At 32.0% G+C, this 24,120-nt stretch overlaps 1 protein-coding gene across 16 annotated transcripts; it reads left to right on the forward strand.

The window, feature by feature from the left end:
* The first annotated feature begins 7,919 nt into the window (after positions 1 to 7,919).
* LOC145957587 (uncharacterized) lies at positions 7,920 to 24,023 on the forward strand. 16 transcript variants are annotated; one of them, XM_083074019.1, is made up of 10 exons: positions 7,926 to 8,733; positions 9,032 to 9,185; positions 9,303 to 10,215; positions 10,381 to 10,478; positions 20,419 to 20,814; positions 20,899 to 21,094; positions 21,279 to 21,363; positions 22,765 to 22,827; positions 22,963 to 23,084; positions 23,193 to 24,023. In XM_083074019.1, the coding sequence occupies exons 3-5, from the start codon at positions 10,176 to 10,178 to the stop codon at positions 20,701 to 20,703; spliced, it is 423 nt and encodes a 140-aa protein (XP_082930145.1). In that variant the 5' UTR covers positions 7,926 to 8,733; positions 9,032 to 9,185; positions 9,303 to 10,175; the 3' UTR covers positions 20,704 to 20,814; positions 20,899 to 21,094; positions 21,279 to 21,363; positions 22,765 to 22,827; positions 22,963 to 23,084; positions 23,193 to 24,023. The 16 variants fall into 16 exon arrangements, with proteins under 16 accessions (XP_082930155.1, XP_082930153.1, XP_082930145.1 ...); XM_083074018.1 differs by having other exon boundaries at positions 20,968 to 21,094; XM_083074021.1 differs by having other exon boundaries at positions 7,926 to 8,448; positions 8,638 to 8,733; positions 20,419 to 21,094.
* Positions 24,024 to 24,120: the final 97 nt, after the last annotated feature.

Genomic DNA, 24,120 nt, shown 5'->3' on the forward strand with positions numbered 1-24,120 from the left:
TTATAAAGTTCAAACTCATTATCAAGAGTCGATGGATCCCTTCTTGATTAATCATTTAATTCTACAAGAATTTAATTACACGCAATAATCATTCAACTAACACTAGTACAAAAGAGGTATTCCACGTCGGATATTTTGAGTTTTTTACGTCAGAAAAAATACTGACGTAGATGCAGGAGACGTAAATTTACGTCGGTCCTGTAAAACCGACGTAAATTTACGTCGGACATTCCAAAAATCCGACGTAAAAAAGTAGTAAAAAAAACAAAAAAAAAATTAAGAATGCAAGCAGAACGGCCTGTTCTGCTTGCAGAACGACCCGTTCTCCATTCAAAACGGGCCGTTCTGCAAGGAGAACAGGTCGTTCTACAAGGAGAATGGGCCGTTCTGCTTGGAGAACGAGTCGTGCTGCTTGGAGAACGAGTCGTGCTGCAAGCAGAACAGGCCATTCTGCTTCGTAGAACAATGCAAAAGAAAAGGACAACGACCTATACAAATAGAACAACCAAAAAATCGAATAGAACAGATAGCCACAATAACAATGCGAAGCAAAAAAGTATTAACGAAACCTTGATTCATACCTCCTGAGCTGCAACAGTGTGCGAATGAGTAACAAAGAGTTCACCCCTCTGCAAAAGACAAAAAAACGATTTAGTAACAAAGGAGAGGGAGAGGGTTTACAGAGAAAAAAATGAAAAGTGATGAAGAGTGAATGCGCGCAGTGTGCCTCGCGCTCTCTTATTCAAATTTCGCGTCCTTTTTTACGTTGGACTTGGTAGGGTCCGACGTAAAATGTCAAATCTACGTCGGACACAACATACATCTGACGTAGATTTGACTTTTTACATCAGATCATACCAGGTCCGACGTAAAAAAGTTCGCGAAAATTACAAAAATGTCACCGCGTCTTTTTTACATCGGATTTTCGTATTTCTGACATTAAAGAGGTGACGTAAAATCCTAATTTTCCACTAGTGTAATACCTTTAAGGTAATACATAACCATTAGGAATTCTCCTTTATAGAGTCTGTTCAATAGTCATATCCCTATATGCACTATTTATATGAGTAATTTAATAAATGAGATCTATTAATCTCTATCCAATAAAGACTATTACACATATATTGATCTATGTGGATTAATGATATCCTATCCTCAATAATCCTATGATAAAAAACAATTAAAATTAAAAAAGACTTGTTTTTCTCATTATTATAATCTCTATTATAAAAAAGAAGTCTTTAATTTTAGTCAAGGACTTTATGATATTAATTATTTCTCATAATCAATAAACATGAAAATAAAGTACAATCTTATTAATGCATATAAGATAGATTGGATCTTGGGCATACATCTTATTCCCAACAATCTCCCACTTGCCCTAAAGCCAATCTGTCATGTACTTCATTCCAACCTCCCACTTGTGTTTATCAAACTCCTTGATGCCAAGTGCCTTGGTGAATGGATCTGCTGCGTTCTCCTTTCCATATACCATTAAAATCTTGACGTCACCATGTTCAATTCAGGTTGTGTCATGTACACATCTTCCTTTATCTCACCATTAAGAAAAGCTATTTTTACATCCATTTTCCATATTTCATAATCATAGTATGCCGTTATAGCAAGAAGAATCCGAATTGATTTGAGCATCGCCACAAGAGAAAAAGTTTCGTCATAATCTATTCCTTCCTTTTGACGATATCCTTTGGCAACAAGGCGAGCCTTGTAGGTCTCAACCTTTCCATCTGCTCCAATCTTTTTCTTGTAAACCCATTTACAACCTATTGGTTTTATATCTTTTGAAGCTTCAACTAAAGTCCATACTTTGTTGATCTTCATTGATTCCATCTCGGATTCCATGGCTTCACGCCACTTCTCATGGTCCAAGCTTCTTATAGCCCTTTCATAACTATTAGGGTCATCATCACTATGATCAACCTCATATGTCGTGTCATCATGGACTAATAAATTCAATCTATTTGGTGCACGATGTTCACGACTAGACCTTCTAAGAGGCACTTGAATTGTACAATCCCTTTGTACTTCATTAAGAGGTTATTGATCTTGTTCTAAAGTTGGTTCATTAACTTGTTCTTAAACTATAGTTGGTTCTTCAACCAAATTTGTTGAAGAAGGTAACCTTTGCGTTAATTTCAAAACATCAAAGAAAGGTTGCTCATTTTCCATCTCATGTTCTTGAGCATTAGTTGTTTCACTGGCTTCTTGAATCTCATCAAGATCTATTTCCTTACCATTACAGCCTTCTGCAAGAAATTCCCTTTCCAAAAAGGTTGCTCCTCTTGCCACAAACACTTTATGGTCAGAAGGGTGGAAAAAAATAATATCCCATTATTTCTTTAGGATACCCAATGAAACGACACTTTTGTGATCTTGCTTCAAGTTTATCTGTTTGCAATTTCTTAACATAGGCGTGACAACCCCAAACTTTAATATGCTTAAGGTTTGGTTTATGCCCTTTCCATATCTCATATGGTGTTGTTGAGAGTGATTTTGTGGGAACTTTATTCAACAAATATGCCGATGATTCTAATGCGTAACCCCATAAGTTAATTGGAAGATCAGTGAACCCCATGATCGATCTTACCATATCTAATAAGGTCCAATTTCTTCTTTCAGATACACCATTGTGTTGTGGTGTTCCTAGAGGTGTCCACTGTGAGAGAATCCCATTCTCTTTTAGATGATCAAGAAAATCATTACTAAGATATTCTCCTCCTTTATCAGATCTTAACACCTTAACATTCTTACCAGTTTGTTTTTCAACTTCACTACGAAATCTTTTGAACATTTCAAATGATTCGGATTTATGTTTCATGAGATACACAAAACCATATCTAGACATATCATCAATGAAGGTGATAAAATAAGAATATCCACCTTTGGCTTGAATTTTCATAGGCCCACAAACATCTGTATGAATCAATCCTAATAATTCAGAAGCTCTTTCTCCTTTTCCAGTAAATGGAGATTTGGTCATTTTTCCTTTGAGACAAGACTCACAAGTTGTATATGATTCATAATCATACTGATCAAGGTACCCTTCCTTGTGCAACTTGTTAATTCTTTTCTCTCCAATGTGACCAAGCCTACAATGCCAAAGATATGTTTTGTTTACTTGATCATCCCTTTTTCTTTTAACATTAGAAACATGCATAATGGGATTAAGGTTTACATCAGGCAAAACATAAATACCATGTTGGAGATAACCATTCACATATAACTCATCGCCATGATAAATTGAGCAAATGTTATTATTAAAAATAGTAAGAAAACCATGTTTGTCCAACATAGAAATTGAAATAATATTCGAAACAAATTTTGGAATATAATAACAATTGTCTAACACTAGCACTTTCCCAGTAGGCATTATTAACGAAACTGATCCTAAAGCTAAAGCAGCAACATTTTCTCCATTCCCAACTTGAAGATTGACTTCTCCTTTCTTCAACCTTCTAGTTATCTGTAGCCCCTGCAACGTATTACATATGTTAAAGCTACTACCAGTATCTAATACCCACATTGAAGAATCAGTAACAGTTAAAGAGATCATGAAAACATTTTTCATCAATGTCATACCTTGTTTGTTTTCCTTCAGAGAATCAAGATACTTCTTGCAATTCCTCTTCCAGTGTCCCTTTTGTTTGCAATAGAAGCATTCAGCATCACTTTTGTCAACCGTAACTTTCTTACGATTGGGTTTGGTCACACCACCCTTAGCTGCAAAAGGTTTCTTTTTGGGCTTAGTCTTACCTTTACCCTTTTTTTTGTTGGATTTACCAACTACCATCACAATTCCTTTGGATTTTTCAGAGGCAATTTGATTCTCATAATCAATTAATATGTTCAGCATCTCATGCAAATCACAATCCATTTTGTTCATGTTAAAGTTAACAATGAATTGTGAGAACGTCCCAGGGAGTGACTGTAAGATCAAGTCTTGGGATAACTCTTTTCCAAGTTTGCACCCCGACTTCTCAAGCTGTTCTATAAGACTAATCATCTTTAGAACATGGGGTCCTACTTCAGCATTAGCAGTCAATGTGGACCTAAACAAAGTTTTAGACAGCTGGAATCTAGCAGTTCTACTTTGTCCACCATACATCTTCTTAAGATGATTAATAATGTCAACTGGGTCCATGTCCTCATGTTGCCTCTGAAGTTCAGAACTCATATATGCCAAAAGGAGGCATTTGGTGCTCATGTAGTCTTCCAAGTACTTTTTATAAGCATTGGTTGCCTGTTCATCTCCATTAGCAGGTTGAGGTACAAAAGGCTTATCAATCACATCAATAAGCTTTTCATGCATGAGAACGATTCTCAATGTACGGTACCAATCATCAAAGTTGGATCCAACCAACTTTCCATCAGCAAGTATAGAACGAAGTGATATAGTAGACATTTCAAGATATCTAAATAATAAATATGTCAGATCATATTCAAAAATTTCAAATAAAATAAAAATTCTTCCACTGACTATAAAAGCAATTTTAAGAAATTATTATTTCTTCTCATGAAAAATAAATATCTTAAATTTATGAATAAATACTTGGTTGTCAAGTCATTTTTCCATACATCTTTTAAGTCATATAATTTTTATTTTATTTTGTAATATACTAAATAGTCCCCTAGTTGTCAGGTCGCTCCTATTAGTATCCTTAGATTAATTTTATACTCTCCTAGGTTGTCTAGGCACTTAGTATAAATTAATTCCAAATTTGCATCTTATGCAATAATTAATCACAAGTCCCCTGGTTGTCAGGTCGCTTCTATTAGTATCCTTATATTAATTTTATACTCTCCTAGGTTGTCTAGGCACTCAGTATAAATTAATTCCAAATTCGCATCTTATGCAATAATTAATCACAAGTCCCCTGATTGACAGGTCGTACTTAATAATTAATATACACCTAATATACTTTATAAAAGGTTTAAAAAAAATAGAGATCCGAAACTATTCCAAATAATTAATTTGAACTATCAAATTTCTCATAATAAAATATTAACTAATTAATATTTTACGATTCTGAATATGTCATTGAATTGGAAACCCATGAATTTAAAATATGTTAACAAACTGTTTGTTAATTAATTCCTAATCCGTGGAAAGCAATTTCTTAACTCGCAAACGGAAAACATGATATAACAAACATCTTATGTCCCATCTCATATCAATCATACGCTATGTCATTAAATTAATGCCTAATCCATGGAAAGCAAATTTTTAATTTTTAATTCGTAAACAGGGAACATGATATAACAAACATTTTATTATTATTCAATTCGTGAATTCAATGCAGGCATTATGCGAATTGTGTTACATTCACTTGCAGTATTCAATCATAAATAGATGCTACAAAAAATATGCAATTTAGCGACCACCAAAATTGGTCGCTAAATTGCAAAAATCGGTTGCTATTTACCTTAGCGACCGAATTTAATCAGTCGCTAAGCTATTAAGCGACTAAAAAATTTTTGGTCGCTAATTCGGTCGTTAAATGGTTGAAATGATTTTGGTCGCTGAAGTATATGAGACCAAATTAGTGATCGAATAAATTGGTCGCTAAATCGGTCGCTAAATATTTATTTTTTATTTTATTAAATTTTATAGACGTCGCAAATTTGGTCGCTATGAACCACTCATATTTGGCCTCTTAAGGATTTTATTTCACAATACTTAAGTTTTTAGCATGTTATGTCATTAATTACACAATTTTTGGAAACTTCCTAGAAGGTCACTCATCCCTACATTACTCCAAGTCAAGCATGCTTAATTGTGAAGTTCTTATGAGATAAGCTACCGAAAAGCAAATGCATGTTGTTAGTATAAGTAGTACAAATTAATTCATTTAAGTCATCCTCAACTATCCAATCTCATTCTTATATTATTTTTGAATCCTTATCATTTTGGTATATCCGGACCGTTATAAATATATAATAATATATATAATAATTATATTACTAATAATAATAATTATATTATATTTAATTAATCTTTATTTATATATATACTTACTTTTATAATTAACAATCTACTTATTTCTATTTAAAATTAATTTTATGATACAATTTAAATTATTTATTATAAATTTAAAAGTTTAAGTAATAATTTATATATTTTAAAATGAGAAGGGTTACAATAACACTGATATAACTTTTATACTAAGTGTGACACCCTCTACCCCAACATACATATACAGTAATTATAAAAAAAATATATATAATTTTACATAAATAAAAATCAAATTTCCAACTACGTAAGGGTAAAGAGTTTACATTCATAAACTTAACATAGAAGCCTAAGCTTCATCACCAACATCCTCAGCCTCACACTGATGATCACCTGTATAATAGTCACAGCAAAACAACACGAGAAAAGGGAGTGAGAAACATCTCACTCTAGCTCACAGTGTAGAAATGTACGCCGAATAGCCAAACACAAACAAAACAGGTATAATATAGATAAATTAATAATAACATCACACTCATCCAAGACATAAACCATTACTTTATCACATAACATTAAAAATGCATAAGTATGGACACGGACTACATATTATCATGCATGTGGCGCCAGTAAAACATCACATGGCATATTGCCGCTAGCAATACACGAAGAGTAGTCTAGGAGTACATGCCGGGTCACACCCTCTGCGCACTCTCACTAGAAGGATATACTACCAGAGTCTCGTCGGGATAGCTAAGTCGCGCAAGATACATCCCATGCACACAATGGGCGAGACTGGGACTTCCAAACCGAGCTATCCCCAAGGACTAATCCCCAAAGCTTTTACACTAGGGGGTCTTCTCTGGCGGTGTATTCCATATCGTACCCTTAAAACATTTATGCAAATGATGCATGTCAAACAAGACTCTATGCATTAACACATATCACATTTTCATGTCTCATTCCCATATCACATTATCATGTCTCAACATATCTCATCATCACATCTCCACATTATATTTCATCATCACATCTCATCATTACATTCCATCATCACATTCGCATTATCACATCACATTCACAAAGCCTCCACAGAGCACTTTTATTCATATCAGAACTCATCTATTTGCAAAAGTAAACATATATTCATACATCTCATACAACAATGAATACAACAGAACAACCAGAAGCTAAAACAGAAACTATTAGAAATATGTCTGTTTCTCATAGGGTTCCCACAGGAACCCACAGAGCACTTTAATTTATATCAAAACTCATTTATTTATAAAATTAAATACATATTTTTTCATCTCATCAAACAAGAAATATAACAGAAAAATCAGAAATCAAAACAGAAAATATTTCATATTTTGCCTATTTCTCATAGGGTTTCCCGGAGGAACCCATAGAGCACTCTAGATCATATTAAAACATATTTATTTTCAAAATTAACCACATACTCATGCATCACATCCAACAAGGAACACAACAAAGTAATCAGAAGGCAAAATAGAAAACATTCATATTTTGCCCGTTTTCTCATAGGGTTTCCCATAGGAACCCATAGAGATCTCAAGTCATACAATTAATTGCATATAAGAAAAATAATAAGCAAAACAGATACAATTGGGAGAAACCCCTCATACATGAGCATACATAAAAATACAGCAAACACAGGATTGGGGGCTAATCCCACTACCCAGCATACAATCCCACACCCAGAGCAAGGTTTCTCACTCCCCCTTAACTGGATGAGCCACTACTACAAAAATACTATTTAACATCGCCATATTTACATCGGTTCTAAAATAACCGATGTAAATGCTCAACGCGGTGGCAAACTTGTAAATAGATAGAAAATACAAACATATTTACATCGGTTTTGCCTGTAACCGATGTAGAAATGAAATCCAGGGAGTTATTCTACATCGGTTTTGCTTATGACCGATGTAGATATGGGACCCAAATTTTAGTGCTCACTACCCTTTCACTCCAGACGTAAACCTAGCCGCCTCCTCCCACTCCCACTCCCAATCCCTCTCCTCTCCCCCATCCACCAAACCCTAAACCTCATGCTCTCCTCCGGCCTCGCCCCCGACGCTGCCACCGCCGACATCTCCATCCTCCACCTCGAGGGCTTCAAGCCCGATTGCGTCGTGCGGCGGCTCCGAGACGCGAACTCGTCGGTGCGATCCGCGTGCGTGAGTTTCGTCGCGGCATAGTTGCACCACGTCAGCAAGCAGCCGTTAGGTTCGTTCGTGAAGCTGTTGGCGGAGGTGCTGTTCACGGAGCAGGACCAGAACGCGCAGGCTGGCGCGGCGCTGTGTCTCGCCGTCGCGATTGACGGAGCTCTGGATCCCTGCTTGGTGGTGTCGCTGAGCAGCGACGATTGGTCAATGCGGAAGGCCGCGACGGAGGCTCTCATGGTTGTTGCCAATGTGGAGAGGGAGTTCTTGCCGGAGTTCAAGGCTGAGTGTGTGAAGGTTTTTGAATAAATCATATATTCTGGGAAGCATACAAGCATCCTTTTTGTTTTTAGTTATCATATTGTTTCATTCATCAGTGTAAAATATGTATGAATTATACATTTTGCATAAGAATATTGTAACTTTCTTGAGTATATTCTAATCCATGTGCTTTTTACCATAATATCTTCACGTGATACTGGAAAGACAATGGTAAATGCCTCTTTAAGTGAAATAATGACAACATGTGAGAAGATAAATTGGCTACTATCAGAGGGTGAGAAGTGGCTAAAGCCTGATCAGGTGCCTTACTCAATCTTCTTCTTCTTCTTATTTTTCCCTTTGAATTTAGATCTAAAATGCAGTAGATTTATACAGATATTTTTTCTGTCGCAGTTTATTTTATTTTTTTAATGTGTTATTTTTTGGGTTCTAGCACCGAAATTGTAAAATTTTATAATTTTATCATACATTATGCTGATTATTTTAGAAAAGAGAGGCATTTCATTTTTTATACACTGACTTTTTATGGTAAAATTACAAATTTTCTAAATTCACTTTCATGATTACTTTGTTTTTTTGATAAATAAAAAACTTACAGATCCTCTGGAAGAGCAATGCTTCATAAAAGAGCCAGAGTAGAATTTCACCCTCTGGGTGTTATCGGTGCCATTGTGTCATGGAACTATCCTTTCCACAATATTTTTAACCCTATGTTGGCAGCAGTTTTATCTGGAAATGGCATTGTGATTAAGGTATAAAATGACATACATCTGCTATCTGCCTATCTAGAATTGTTCATTCCATGAATGCACCACATTTTTTAAAGAATAGACATTGTTGACTGATGCAAAATGGTGTTTTTCGGCTAGGTGAAGTTTCAACTAATGTGGTTGCACCTCATGGCCCGGATACGGATCAAGTGTCTCCCAATAATTCGCTGGAAGGAATGTCTCCTTTGGAGGATGATTTTGTTCATCATGATTTAGCCTTGTTGGCTGAAGCCATTACACCATATTTTCAGCCATTCTTGAGCAAGAATAATAAGAAAAAGACTGGTTCTAGTGTTTAAACCTACAGCTGCCAAGACCAAATCTAAAGCATCTAAATCAAAATAATTGTTGATGATACTTGATTATGTTTATGATGTTTTTAAATAAATTTTTCAGTACTAACGTGTCACTTATTTTCTAGAAGATTTCATATCTAGTTTTTAATATCCAGCTGGTTGCATTTTCATCTTTGAAGCATGCCTCTGAACCAACTTTTATTTTTCAACTGTTTGCTTTTGCTTGGTGGCAGCTTCTGGGTAGTTTGGCTAAAGAAATTACATGTGTCCTAATGACTCAACCAATCCGGTTTATTCTCTTCATATAACTTTCAGTTTTGTTAAAAAATTTTCTGCACCATATTTATTAATCTTTAATATTAGTATATTGAATTGTTTTAAGCTTATCCAAACTTTTACTGTTGATATTGGCATGAATTTTTTCCAACCCTTTAAAATAGGATTTTGTGATGTAAATATTATTGTATTAATCAATTCAAAATTTTAAACATTAAATTTTTATTCTGGAACATTCGGGGCTTTGCCTTTAAAAAAGTTGCACTTAAATCCTTTTATTTTAAACATAAACCGGATTTTATTTTTATAGCTGAATTGTTAAATGGGAGAGAATTTCTGTTGAACCAAGCTCTAAAGACCTATAGACATTCTGTCATAAGTTATCTAGGGAGCACGAGCTATGCATCTGGCTTCTTCAGAGGTAGTTCTAAATGAAACAGGTGATTAATGTATAACAGTGCCAGAATGCTCCATTTAGTTATTCAATTCTTTAATTGTTGTTCTCATACATTGTAGTTCCTTACTTCCTTTAGCATTGTTTGGCAACACTGTTCTAGCTTTCAAGTCTTACAAGGCTTTGACTCATCTTTGTCTTCATTATGTAGGCTCAATTCAACCTGCAATTCCAATGCCAGCTCATATTTTGCTTAATGCTTTAAAGGAGTCTGTGTTAAGGCGTACATCATTGTATACTATTTATCAGGTATGCAACTTAATTGGAACTGGCTACAAGTTTTGTATTCATATGTCACTGGTAATATGTATATTTTATTATTTTTGGAATATTTTTGTATTGATAAGCTAGAAGCAAGGTTTTAAATTGCAGTCCTAATTTTGTGGCTCTTGATAATTGATATTGTGTGGGACATTGTGGATAAAAGCACTCTCAATTGCTGCTTCGTGCAAAAATCTTATGTTTTGACTGAAATTTCAATTGTGGACTGGTTTACTGCTTTTAAAACCTTGGCTAGAAGTTAATGCTTTTATAGTGAAAAAGGATTGTAGGATAAACACAAGGTAGGCTAGAAGTTATACAAACTCTAATGGTTAAAGAGTTGTTGTTGTTCCAAACAGGAGCACTAGAATTGGTAGTCCAAAATTGATAGTTTGAACCTACTATAGTATGAGTTGTGTATATGAATATAAAAAGTGGTGTTTATAGTAACAGAGAGTTAGAGTAACTTATATAAGATTTTTATGTTTGAATATTATATAAATTATTTATATAATATTTATTTTTCTTTTTCATTGTTTAGTTGCAATGTTATATGTGTAAATTTATCTTTAACATATAATTATTAAATTACCATTATTTATCCTATTTTGCTGATCCATTACCGTTTTTCAATAATTATATATTTGCTTCCATTTAGGCATTGATCTCATCATCATTATTATTATATAGTAATAAGATTGACAACAAATAGTGTCTTGAAGCATTTGATTGTTCGTTAACTGTTGTACTGGTGTTTGAGAGTAGAGTTTCAGGAGCTGTTTGCCCTGCAACTAAGCATGATTTTTTTTAAAAAAAAAAAATCAATCTACATCGGTTCTCAAGAGAACCGATGTAGATTTAAGCTTAAATCTACATCGGTTCCCTGGAGAACCGATGTAGATTTATGCTTAAATCTACATCGGTTTTTCAGAACCGATGTAAAAAACTATACATTTTCTACATCGGTCTATTCTACATCGGTTTTAGAACCGATGTAGATGGCATTAGAGAACCGATGTAGAATGTGCATATTGTAGTAGTGAGCAGAAGACAAAGGTGTGATCTAAGGTCGTTCCTGAGTACTCTTCCTCAGAGCTCTTTGTTTCTCCTTTTTTTTTTCCTAACCCTTCAGAACGCAAATGAGGTAGATAGGATTAACGCAAGCTGACTCCTTAAAATTAATCCATTGGGCTGGGTCAACCCAACCCATTTTCCTTCTCTTCTAACCCACTTCTCTTTTTCTTCAAAATAATTAAATAAAATAAATACATGTATATTATAAAATATTTTTCCTCTATAATAATAATATATTTCTGTTCCAAAATATAATAATATAATTTCAATAACAAAATATCATATAAAATCAACCTTCTCTTAAAACATATAAATATTTATTTAAATATGCTAATAAAAAATACTTATTTAATACGTACAAAATAATTGTCCAAAAAAATAATTATTTAAAACGTACAAAATAATATTCTTCTATAATTATTAAAATAATTATGACCAAATACCATATAATAATAATTATTATTATAATAATAATAATAATAATAATAACTTTATTGAAAACTGGGGTGTTACAATTCTCCCATCCTTTTAAAAATTTCGTCCTCGAAATTACCTGAAGTAAATAAAAATGGATATGTCTCCTGCATTAGACTTTCTAATGTTCCACCTTAGGCTTTTGGAATACTACACACGAGTCCACAACTTCCTCTACTCCTCTCTTCTCCTTAGACCACCACACTTTCGCTACGTCACTCTCATACATCCTCCTAAGGTCCTAATCCATCTAATAGCTCCTAAGTGAATACTAAGAGTACTCTTATTGCCTTTTTCTAAGATCATCTTCCTTAATTCGGGATTATTAGACACATAGATTCTATCCTGAAACCACAAAACACCATCAACTTCCACTCGAAAAGGGCTATCTATACCCTTACCAATCCTCTCCACTTGGTTCACTAAGAAAGGATCTAACTCTTAGGCTCCTCTAATCTCATCCATTAATTCACTAGTCACCTTCGACATACTCAATTCAATGCTTCTAAGGGTAAGCTCACAAATCAAGCTTAAATCTCTAAACTCTTCAATCAAATTTAACCTTTAAATCATCAAAATGATAAATGAAAGATCATCCTACTCAAGGCATCTGTCACCACATTGCCTTTACCTAGATAGCAACTGAGATTAAAATCCTAGTCCTTAAGAAATTTCAACTATCTCCTTTGGTCAAAAGATATTTAAGACTCTAACAATCGCTAAATACCTCAAACTTAGAATCATATAAGTAGTGTCTCCAAATATTAATGTAATATCATAACCACTAACTCATAGATAAGGTAGTTCCTCTCATGAATTATCAATTGCCTAGAACATAAGCTACTGCCTTTCCTTCTCGCATCAACAATGCATCCACATTCATCTTATAAATACTACTATATACCACAAAAGGCTTACTAAAATCCAATAATATTAACACTAGTCAATCTTGCCTTAAGAGTTGGAACTACTCTTATACTTACTATCCCACATAAAGACAATACTCCTCCTAGTGAATGTAGTTAAGGGCAATGCTATCTTAGAAATTCCTTCAATAAATCTCCAATAATAATAAGCTAACCTCATAAAACTCTTATCCTCACTATCTGGTTTAGATATCTCCCCACTTAAACACAACTTCTACCTGAGATAGATCCATGTTTACCTCAACTGGAATTTACAGGAACTAGAAAACTTATCTCATACAATAAAAAAATAATAATAAAATAAAATAAAATAAGATAAAATAAAATAGTAATACTTAGATAACTTAACATACAACCGTCTTGAATATATCTCCACCCTCAACTACAATATGATCATATCACACCCTAAGATCAATCTCACTAACCACACGACATTCACCAATTGATCCCTAAGATCATCTATCCACATATCAACATACATGCATATTAAATCATATTAGAATACCTACTTTAAACCTTCAAATATACCATCCATAAGCATGTACATGAACAACCCTTACCACATAGCATCATACAATCTTAAACAACCTCTCAATCCACATGAAAACACCTCAAAACATCTTAACAAAATCAATTCTTATCCTTGCATTGCCTACTAACCCAAAAACATTATTACAGCCTACTTCTCCTTTCAACAACTATCAAAGAAAATAACACACAGAGAGTTCTACTCATCCAAATGATCTCAAACCTATCTCAAACGAAAGCTAAGAGAATAAGCTACAACTCCTATGAAGACATAAGATTCTAAAAAGATCATCTTCTTAGCTAAAAATCTCAAAAACCGCAGCAGATATACTCAGCGCTTACAGCTAGACCTTTGATCACCAAAGTAGCTATAACTAGAGTTATAGACCTCCGTTTTACCTGATTCCAGTTCCATTGGAAAGATAACGTCCAAGGCTACAACTTTTGTGAAGACCATAAAATCTTAATCTGTCAATATGGTACTCATACTGGAACAACAAGACTGCAGCGAAAATATCCTCTACACCAAACAGCAATAGTATATCAATATATCTAAGCCCACAAAAATACTTCAACCCTTCCAAACTCACACCTCAACTTCATATTCAAGCTTTCCACTACAATCCTAAACCAAAACAACTCACATATTCAGTATAAAAGGCTTAGAAAATAAAATTCACATGCTACCTAAACCATAAAAGGTCAACATGCAACCATCAAACTCTAGAAATCATCAACACTTCAATCACTCCTTAAGAATACCAAAACTCCAATTCTCAACATACATCATCCTTAGATTCAATCGCTACAACTATAGCTTTAAAAAATTTCACCAATCGTAAACTCTTAATACACTAAAAACAATCAATGTCTTACCCAAGTCTAAGGCCTCAATAGTTCCTATAATATTAGCACAATATCTCGTCTACCTCTACTCGCACATATGCTTGCAACACAAGCGATATCACTCAACCACTACTTCTTCCGTAAGCAAGAAGTATCAAACAAATAAGCAATAATAAGAATGAAGAAGAGAGGTCATAATGGTATTAGCTAACACTATCATGACTATCATTCCTCTAATTACAAAATAACAATATCAAACTCAACAATATCAACACAAGAAGAACATCATCATCAAAGCAAAACATCACCATAGTACACAACAAACAAGACACAGTCAGAGTACACAACAGAGTCGTGATAAGTACATAACTCACTGCCGATTGGATCGACCTGCTCTGATACCACTTAATGTGACACCCTCTACCTCAACATACATATACAGTAATTATAAAAAAATATATATAATTTTACATCAATAAAAATCAAATTTCCAACTACGTAAGGGTAAAGAGTTCACATTCATAAACTTAATCCAAATAACATGCCAATAAAATTACAAAGAAATAAGACTGAATTTTCCAAAATAATTTAATAAGAACATTTTAAACAATCCTATCTATGTCCCAATGTCACATGTCCTATCAGAGCAAAACCCAACATAGAAGCCTAAGCTTCATCACCAACATCCTCAGCCTCACACTGATGATCACCTGTATAATAGTCACAACAAAACAACACGAGAAAAGGGAGAAACATCTCACTCTAGCTCACAGTGTAGAAATGTACGCCGAATAGCCAAACACAAACAAAACAGGAATAACATAGATAAATTAATAATAACATCACACTCATCCAAGACATAAACCATCACTTTATCACATAACATTAAAAATGCATAAGTATGGACACGGACTACATATTATCATGCATGTGGCGCCAGTAAAACATCACATGGCATATTGCCGCTAGCAATACACGAAGAGTAGTCTAGGAGTACATGCCGGGTCACACCCTCTGCGCACTCTCACTAGAAGGATATACTACCAGAGTCTCGTCGGGATAGCTAAGCCGCGCAAGATACATCCCATGCACACAATGGGCGAGACTGGGACTTCCAAACCGAGCTATCCCCAAGGACTAATCCCAAAAGCTTTTACACTAGGGGGCCTTCTCTAGCGGTGTATTCCATATCGTACCCTTAAAACATTTATGCAAATGATGCATGTCAAACAAGACTCTATGCATTAACACATATCACATTTTCATGTCTCATTCCCATATCACATTATCATGTCTCAACATATCTCATCATCACATCTCCACATTATATTTCATCATCACATCTCATCATTACATTCCATCATCACATTCGCATTATCACATCATATTCACAAAGCCTCCACAGAGCACTTTTATTCATATCAGAACTCATCTATTTGCAAAATTAAATACATATTTTTTCATCTCATCAAACAAGAAATATAACAGAAAAATCAGAAATCAAAACAGAAAATATTTCATATTTTGCCTATTTCTTATAAGGTTTCCCGGAGGAACCCATAGAGCACTCTAGATCATATTAAAACATATTTATTTTCAAAATTAACCACATACTCATGCATCACATCCAACAAGGAACACAACAAAGTAATCAGAAGGCAAAATAGAAAACATTCATATTTTGCCCGTTTTCTCATAGGGTTTCCCATAGGAACCCATAGAGATCTCAAGTCATACAATTAATTGCATATAAGAAAAATAATAAGCAAAACAGATACAATTGGGAGAAACCCCTCATACATGAGCATACATAAAAATACAGCAAACACAGGATTGAGGGTCAATCCCACTACCCAGCATACAATCCCACACCCAGAGCAAGGTTTCTCACTCCCCCTTACCTGGATGAGCAGAAGACAAAGGTGTGATCTAAGGTCGTTCCTGAGTACTCTTCCTTAGAGCTCTTTGTTTCTCCTTTTTTTTTCCTAACCCTTCAGAACGCAAATGAGGTAGATAGGGTTAACGCAAGCTGACTCCTTAAAATTAATCCATTGGGCTGGGTCAACCCAACCCATTTTCCTTCTCTTCTAACCCACTTCTCTTTTTCTTCAAAATAATTAAATAAAATAAATACATGTATATTATAAAATATTTTTCCTCTATAATAATAATATATTTCTGACCCAAAATATAATAATATAATTTCAATAACAAAATATCATATAAAATCAACCTTCTCTTAAAACATATAAATATTTATTTAAATATGCTAATAAAAAATACTTATTTAATACGTACAAAATAATTGTCCTAAACAATAATTATTTAAAACGTACAAAATAATATTCTTCTATAATTATTAAAATAATTATGACCAAATACCATATAATAATAATTATTATTATTATAATAAATAATAACTTTATTGAAAACTGGGGTGCTACACTAAGTATTACACCGCTCAATAAATTTATATTAAATGTGAATTTTGTAAATCCAATCGATAGATTAAAAGTTCATATCACTTTATATGTTTATATCAATATGTTTGTTAAAATTAAACAAAAACTTAAAAGTAATCAAAGTGCTCATATTTTATTTGAAATGAATATATTACGTCAATTTTGTTTTACAAGAATGAAGTATCAAATCATCTTGAATTCATATAAGATTCTGTATATATGATCCAAGAGTAAAAACTTTCAATCTAATGGTTGAATTTATAAAATTCACATTTAATATAAAGTTATTGAGCGATGTAATACTTACACTACTAGAAAAATTAATATTTGTGACGAATTTTGTGACGGAAAAAATAGCATCGCTAATAGTGACGCATTTTGTGAGGGAATTTTAAGTTTTGTGACGGACTAGAATTTATTGAATTTTGTGACGGATTTTGTGACGGAATATATTCCTTCTCTAAAAATCCGTCACAAAGTTCGTCACTGAATAAAAAAAAAAACATTTGTGACGGATTTTGTGACGGAAAAATTTCTGTCTCTAAAAATCCGTCACAAATTTCATCGCTAAATAAAAAAAAATGCTTGTGACGGATTTTGTGACGGAATGTACTTCGTCTCTAAAAAATCCGTCACAAATTTCGTCACTAAATATAAACAAATTTAGTGACGGATTTTTCCCTCTCAAAATTTCGTCACAAATAGGTTAAAATATTTTGTGAAAAAATTTGTGATGAATTGTTCCCTCTCAAAATATTAAATTTTATTTATGAAACTTTTATATTTAAGAATTATGCATAATTAAAGAAAATATTATAAATATTTTTTTAAAAAATAATAAAATTAAAAATATTTTATTTTATTAAAGGACTGAAAAAATTATGAAATTTATTTGATTAAAAAAAAATTGTCAATTTTGAGCATAAGAAATTAAGACATTCATTAAAAATATTTTAAAAAAAACTTGTGAAATTAAAAAAAAAGAGTATTAATTTAATTTTGGCTTAATTACATTTTTGATCCCTCAAGTATTGTAATTTTGCAATTTTGATCCTAAAGATTTTAATTGGATAATTTTAGTTCCTAAAGAATTGTAATTGTGCAATTTTAGTTCTTTAATTTTTAATTGAACAATTTTAGTCCTCAAATATCATAATTGTGCAATTTGAATGTCTCCCATTAAAAATTTAATAATTTTAAAATTTTAATATATATATATATAATAATTTAAAATTATATAATTATTTACTTATTTAAGTTAACATATACTATAATTTTTATTAATGTAACAAATGATATATATTTATTATTACTAAATAAATAAAATGTATATATTATTAATAATTTAATATTGCTAATAAATTAATATCAATAATATTTTTAGTATATTTATAGATAAACTCATAATTTGATAAATATAACTTAGTATATGTTAATATAATTTTACAAAAATATAAATATACTAGATAAGATATGTATATTTTTAATTAATATACTTATAATTTTGTAAAAGTATATTAATATATAATAAGTTATATTTATCAAATTATGAGTTTATCTATAAATATACTAATAATATTATTGATATTAATTTATCAATAATATTATAAAAATAATAATATATAAATTTTATTTATTTAGTAATAATAAACTATTATACTAATAGAAAATTCGGGATGTTACAATTTGTTATATTAATGAAAATTATAATATACATTGATTTGAATAGACAAATAATATAATTTTAAAATATTGTATATATATATATATGTATGTATATATAGTAAAATTATTAAATTTTTAATGAGAGAGACTAAAATCACACAGTTATGATATTTAATAGACTAAAATTATTCAATTAAAAATTGAAGGACTAAAATTGCACAATTGCAATCTAAAATTACTCAATTAAAATCTTAGGAATCACAGGACCAAAAAGTCTTAACATGGTTCCTCTGCGTATGCAACTTCTTAATCTAATAATCTCCTTCTACGGGCTAGTGTTGTACTTCTATTATTTGTTATCAAGCATTGGTGCCATTGTGATTTGGTGGGTACACGAAGGAAAAAAGCAAAAGAGATTGTGTAGTTAAAATGTGTAGTTACATTTTTTAAATATGAGAGAAGTGGTTTGAACAAAAGAGAGATTTTAGCGAGAGGGTTAGTTAAAATGTGCAGTTACATTTTTTAAATGTGAGAGAAGTGGTTTCAACAAAAGAGACATTGTAGCGAGAGGGGTGTAATTTTTGAACGTAACATTTTTATTTTCCATTTAAGCCCAAGATAGTCATACAATTAAGTAAAAGCATATGCAGTTAAAAAAGGATATAAATGTCTTAAAAATAATGGAAACCAAACTCATGTATTCCCTTTATTTATTGTTATAGATAATGATATAACTAAAATAAAGTATATATAAATAATAAAAATTCATACATTACAAATCACTTATATATATATATATATATATATATATATATATATATGTGTGATTAAATTAAACTTAGATTCATATAGTTAAGAGAAAACTAAAGATTGTGTAAGGCTTAAAAAAGTGTTTAAAAGGATCGACTAATATTTTAAATATAAAATTAATAAAATTTATTTGAAATCATCAACGTTACAAGAAAATTAATAAAATCTATTTATTGAATTATATTTTAAATCATCAACGTTGATAGTAGCTAGCTTTAACAATTTTATCTATATGTGGATAAAAAAATGTTGAAACATATTGATGTTAGTAATATTATTTTTAATCGCTTTGCTTCTAGAACGCTATAAAGAAATTTCACTTTGTGATAATTTCTATATATTTTTTGTTTTATAAGGAATAATAAGTGACATATTTAAGAGCAAATTAAAATATTTTATTGATGATAGATGATAATATAAAAGTATTTTGAATGAAAAATATAATTATATTTTTTTATATTTGTTAAAACGCTATCTTGAATTAAAATTAAGACTTAATCACTTACTTCATCTCTTAATTTATTTATTTGTTTGGATTTGGTATTTTTTTATTATTAATAATCGTTGATTTTTAAAACTAATATAATATAATCTTTTCTATCCAATTAAGTTAGCGTCGTTAACTCTATAATTTCTAGTGATTTTAATTTACACTTGATGTCCATTTTTAACCTCCACTATTAATTTTTTTTTGATTTTAAACCATGTAAGTTTTAATTAGAAATTCAACGAATCATATTAATATTAAAGATTTTAACAAATTATATTATTATTAAACATCCGATAAATAAGGATATATTTTAAGAAATAACTTATTTAAGATATTATATAATAAGTTATTGTATATGTTAGAAACTAAAATAAAATAAAAACATTTATTTAGGCTAGTAAAAAAAAGGAAACACTTGATACCTCTTAATTTTTAAAAAATAAATAAAAAATAAATTAAAATAATAGTTGTGAGTAATTACTTTAAAAAAATATATCAATGATTATTATTATTTTAACGGACCCATTTTGGTGAGTGGAGAGAGCGCCAAAACAAAAATTTTACCCCTCTTTTCTCTCTTCCTAGGTTTCTCTCTTCCTAATTTTAACTCTCTCTTTTTGAAAATTCTAATTCCTCCATTCTCACTCCATCAGGGCAAAGACGGAGACGAATTCGAAGCGGGAGGCGGAGGAGCCAGGTGTGGCCGTACTCTTGCAGCTGGTTCTTGTGGAAGGTTTTGGGGCTTTTCAACTTCTTCACACTGTCCTCCAACATGGCCAGCGCGCCCAAATCCTCCTTACCACCGGAGAGCATCAAACGCGGTTGCTGGGAGCCGGAGCGGCTCGGAACGGGGTAGGCCGAACCGGAACCCGAACCGGAAGGGGAAGTGGTCGTTCTCTTGCGGTGGTTGTACTGCAAAGCTGCCGCTGTGGTTGTAACCCTAGTTACTCTAAGCCACCTCTTGGCTGTACAACACTTACCCTTTTTCTATCTCATTCTTTAAACCCTTTTCTTCATCACTCATTCGCCTCATCTCTAACCTCTTCACAGTAAGTCTTACTTCAGAATTCATCAAATTTCTAACTTTTTACATGGGTCTTCTTTGTTTTTCTTCATTTTTTGTTCTCTTTCAGGACACCCAATTGGATAAAGATTTGATTTTTTGTTATTGGTTTCTTCAATTATCGACCCATCTTATTTAGGGTTTCAGAAGTCAGATTTTTAGGAGTTGCCACCATGTCGGACGATGAAAGGGAGGAGAAGGAGTTGGATCTCTCTTCTCATGAAGTTGTCACCAAATACAAGACTGCGGCTGAGATCGCTAACAATGTGTTTCTCACCCTCTTAATGTCTTTATTTTCTCAAGAATTTTTATTTTTAATTTCGTATCTTGGATGAATTTTTTTTCTGGAATCTTGATGAAGTACACCTTTTTTTTTATTTGCATTTTTGGTTTTATTGATGATTTCATTTTTTTTCACCTTTTATTGTTTGTCTGTTTATGATTTTGCAGAGGCCTTGAAGTTAGTTATTTCAGAATGTAAACCTAAGGCCAAAGCTGTGGACATTTGTGAGAAAGGGGATTCATATATTAGAGTGTAAGGTTTTATTATTTATATATGAAGAAGCATTTTTTTGTGAATTGTGTCTTGCTCGATGCTAATGGTGGGTGGGTGGTGGTGTTTCACTTCTGCTGTCGATTTGGTTTACTGTCGCTTTCTCTCAATGGAATGTGTTTGGTTTATCTGATAATTTTTAGCTTTTTATGGAATTCGACTTTGAAAGAATTGGTGTTGAGAAAGTTGAGTTGTGGTTGGGAATGGTGTTTTAGTCAATTATACTTGCAGTCTGGTTAGATAAATTTCTCCATAAGTATTTCTAGGAGAAGAAAATAAGAACATTACATGAAATGAACTTCTCTAAAAACTAAAATTTGTTTTAAGTTTAAGCTAATTTGTGGAAATTCTCGTGTTAGCTTCTTCCAAATATGATACAAATTTAATTTGTGAAAGATTTATGATACAAATTAAATTTAGTCTTTCTTGATTGCATGAAGCTCTAGTAGTCTTGGCAGGTCTGCGATAGTTCACCTAGACAAAGCACATATTTTAATGGCTCTGTCATGTTTATAAATACATAATCATAGGTAAAATATGGCTTATGCAGCCAAATTGCAGTTGCAGGGTATCTTAAACCACAACATTGTGGTGAAAATTGCAGTTATGGACTTTAATTTCAAATCACAGTTCTTCTATCAATGAAAAAAAATTGTCAAAAGTTCCTACCTATGTCAAATATCCCAGATTCTCAAGTATGGGATAAAATTCCTCGGCCCAAAACAACCTGTTTAAAGAACGCGATAGAAATTGCATAAAAAATGGAAGACAAACAGAATTTATTTATTGATTAAGTGTATCTATACAAAGAAATCCCTGGATATTTGAGTGATCCAGGCCTCTCCCTTGTCTCAATTCTGTTTTCACCAAATGTTCCACGTCAATGTTTTGGATGTTTGAACTTCAAAACTTCATGTTCAACGCAACAAACAGGACCTCTACAGCCCAATTAACTTTCAATCCTACAGTGTCAAACACAATTATGTGAGTGGTGCTGCCTCCATTCTTCTCTTTTGCTTGATTTTCTGCAGTATTTTTGGCCATGAACAGAGCATCTAAACCTCTATAGTTTCATAGGGTGTTTTAAAATTCTTTTTTATTTTCTAATTCTGTTTTAAAATTATTTTTTATTTTCTAATTCTTTTTTAAAATTGTTTTTTTTAATTCTATAACTATTAATTCTGTTGTATTTTTAATTATATTTTATATTACTATTTTTATTGTTTCCTTTTAAATTATAATTTTTAATTCTATTCTTTTTTGTTATATTTTAAATTACATTTCTTCATTCTGTTTTTTAGTTTTCTTACTTAATTAATTATGTTTTTTCATTTTGCTATTCTTGTAATTCTGTTAAACATAATTTCTTTCTGCCATTGGCAGGAAAATTTAGGAAAGCACCAACTGATGTCACTTGAATGTGCTAACCAGGTAGCAAATGAACGGGTAAGGTTTTCCTTCCGATATGATATCCTAGAGTTGAGCTTGAAAGAACTAATAAAGTTCGGTATTTCACATGCCAAATGTCAATGCCTGAATCTTGTTTATGATTCCAAATTTTTCTCTAATTCTTTTTTTCAGAACTAGAATGGCTGGTGTTCCAGGTCCATCACCAAGTTCAGCACCATCAACACCCTCAACTCATACGCCTGGAGATGTGATATCAATGCCTTCTCTGCCTCATAGTGGTAGTTCTTCAAAGTGTATGTCTGAATTTCCCTCACTCCAATGTGAAAGTTTGTAGTCATCTCTTTGAATAGATTAATAGATAATCTGTTGTTCTTATGGTGATAATCTGCTGTGTGATACAGGGCTTGTGTTCGTTGAATAATTTGGTGCAATATTGATATTTAAAGACCCTTTATATTTTGAGAAGGCTTTGTATTTGATGAATAATTAGTCTAGCTTTTGTTTGGATGATTGATTTGAATGATGATTTTCAAAAAAGACAATTTTTATTAAATAAAAAGAGTTTAATACATTACCTAATTCTATTTAGTTTTTTGTTTCAGTGGAATGAAATCAATTATCTAGTTCATTTACTTTCATTTTTATAAATAATTATATAAACTAAATATGTTGTAAATCTGCTATATAAGTAATCTGCTATAGTAAATATGCTATATAGACTAAGTAATTATCTTTAAACTTTCATGTGTTCATAAATATCCTTTTTGTGTATAATATTCTTATAGTTCTTTCCTGATTTCATTTTAGAATTTTCTTAGTGGAAACATTATTTAATCAGTTTGGTGATGGCTTGGATGAAGCTATTCCAGCTACTCTTAGGTCTCAAACATGTGAAGCTGGTGCTGGCATGTTGGAGCAGCCTTTTGCTGCAGGAGGAACCACAACTCAGCTGGAGCTGGATGCAACATGTGGTATGCTTTCTCAGAATATGTCCGATTGAATGTGTCATTTGATTTTTGGCTTTGCTAGTGGGGTGTGGCACGAGGGAGAGGGGTCACTTTGTTGAAAATGAACGAGTCTTTGATTATTTAACTTTGCTACCTCTATAGAAGTTGAGATTTTGGAATTATGTAGATCTGTGTTGTGTAAAAGGAACTAGATTTGGATAATAGAATTATAGAATACTTGTTTGTTAATATTTTTAATTACATGTCAGATGGAATATGGCTATATACTACTATATTGTCACAGTTATTGTTTGAAATTATCTATGAAACAGTACAGAAGGGTAAATTGGATTATGGATTTATAGACTAGATCTTCATTCAA

This window comes from Cajanus cajan, chromosome 4 (assembly GCF_000230855.2).
Source record: "Cajanus cajan strain Asha chromosome 4, NIPB_CcT2T_4, whole genome shotgun sequence".
Lineage (NCBI taxonomy): Eukaryota > Viridiplantae > Streptophyta > Magnoliopsida > Fabales > Fabaceae > Cajanus > Cajanus cajan.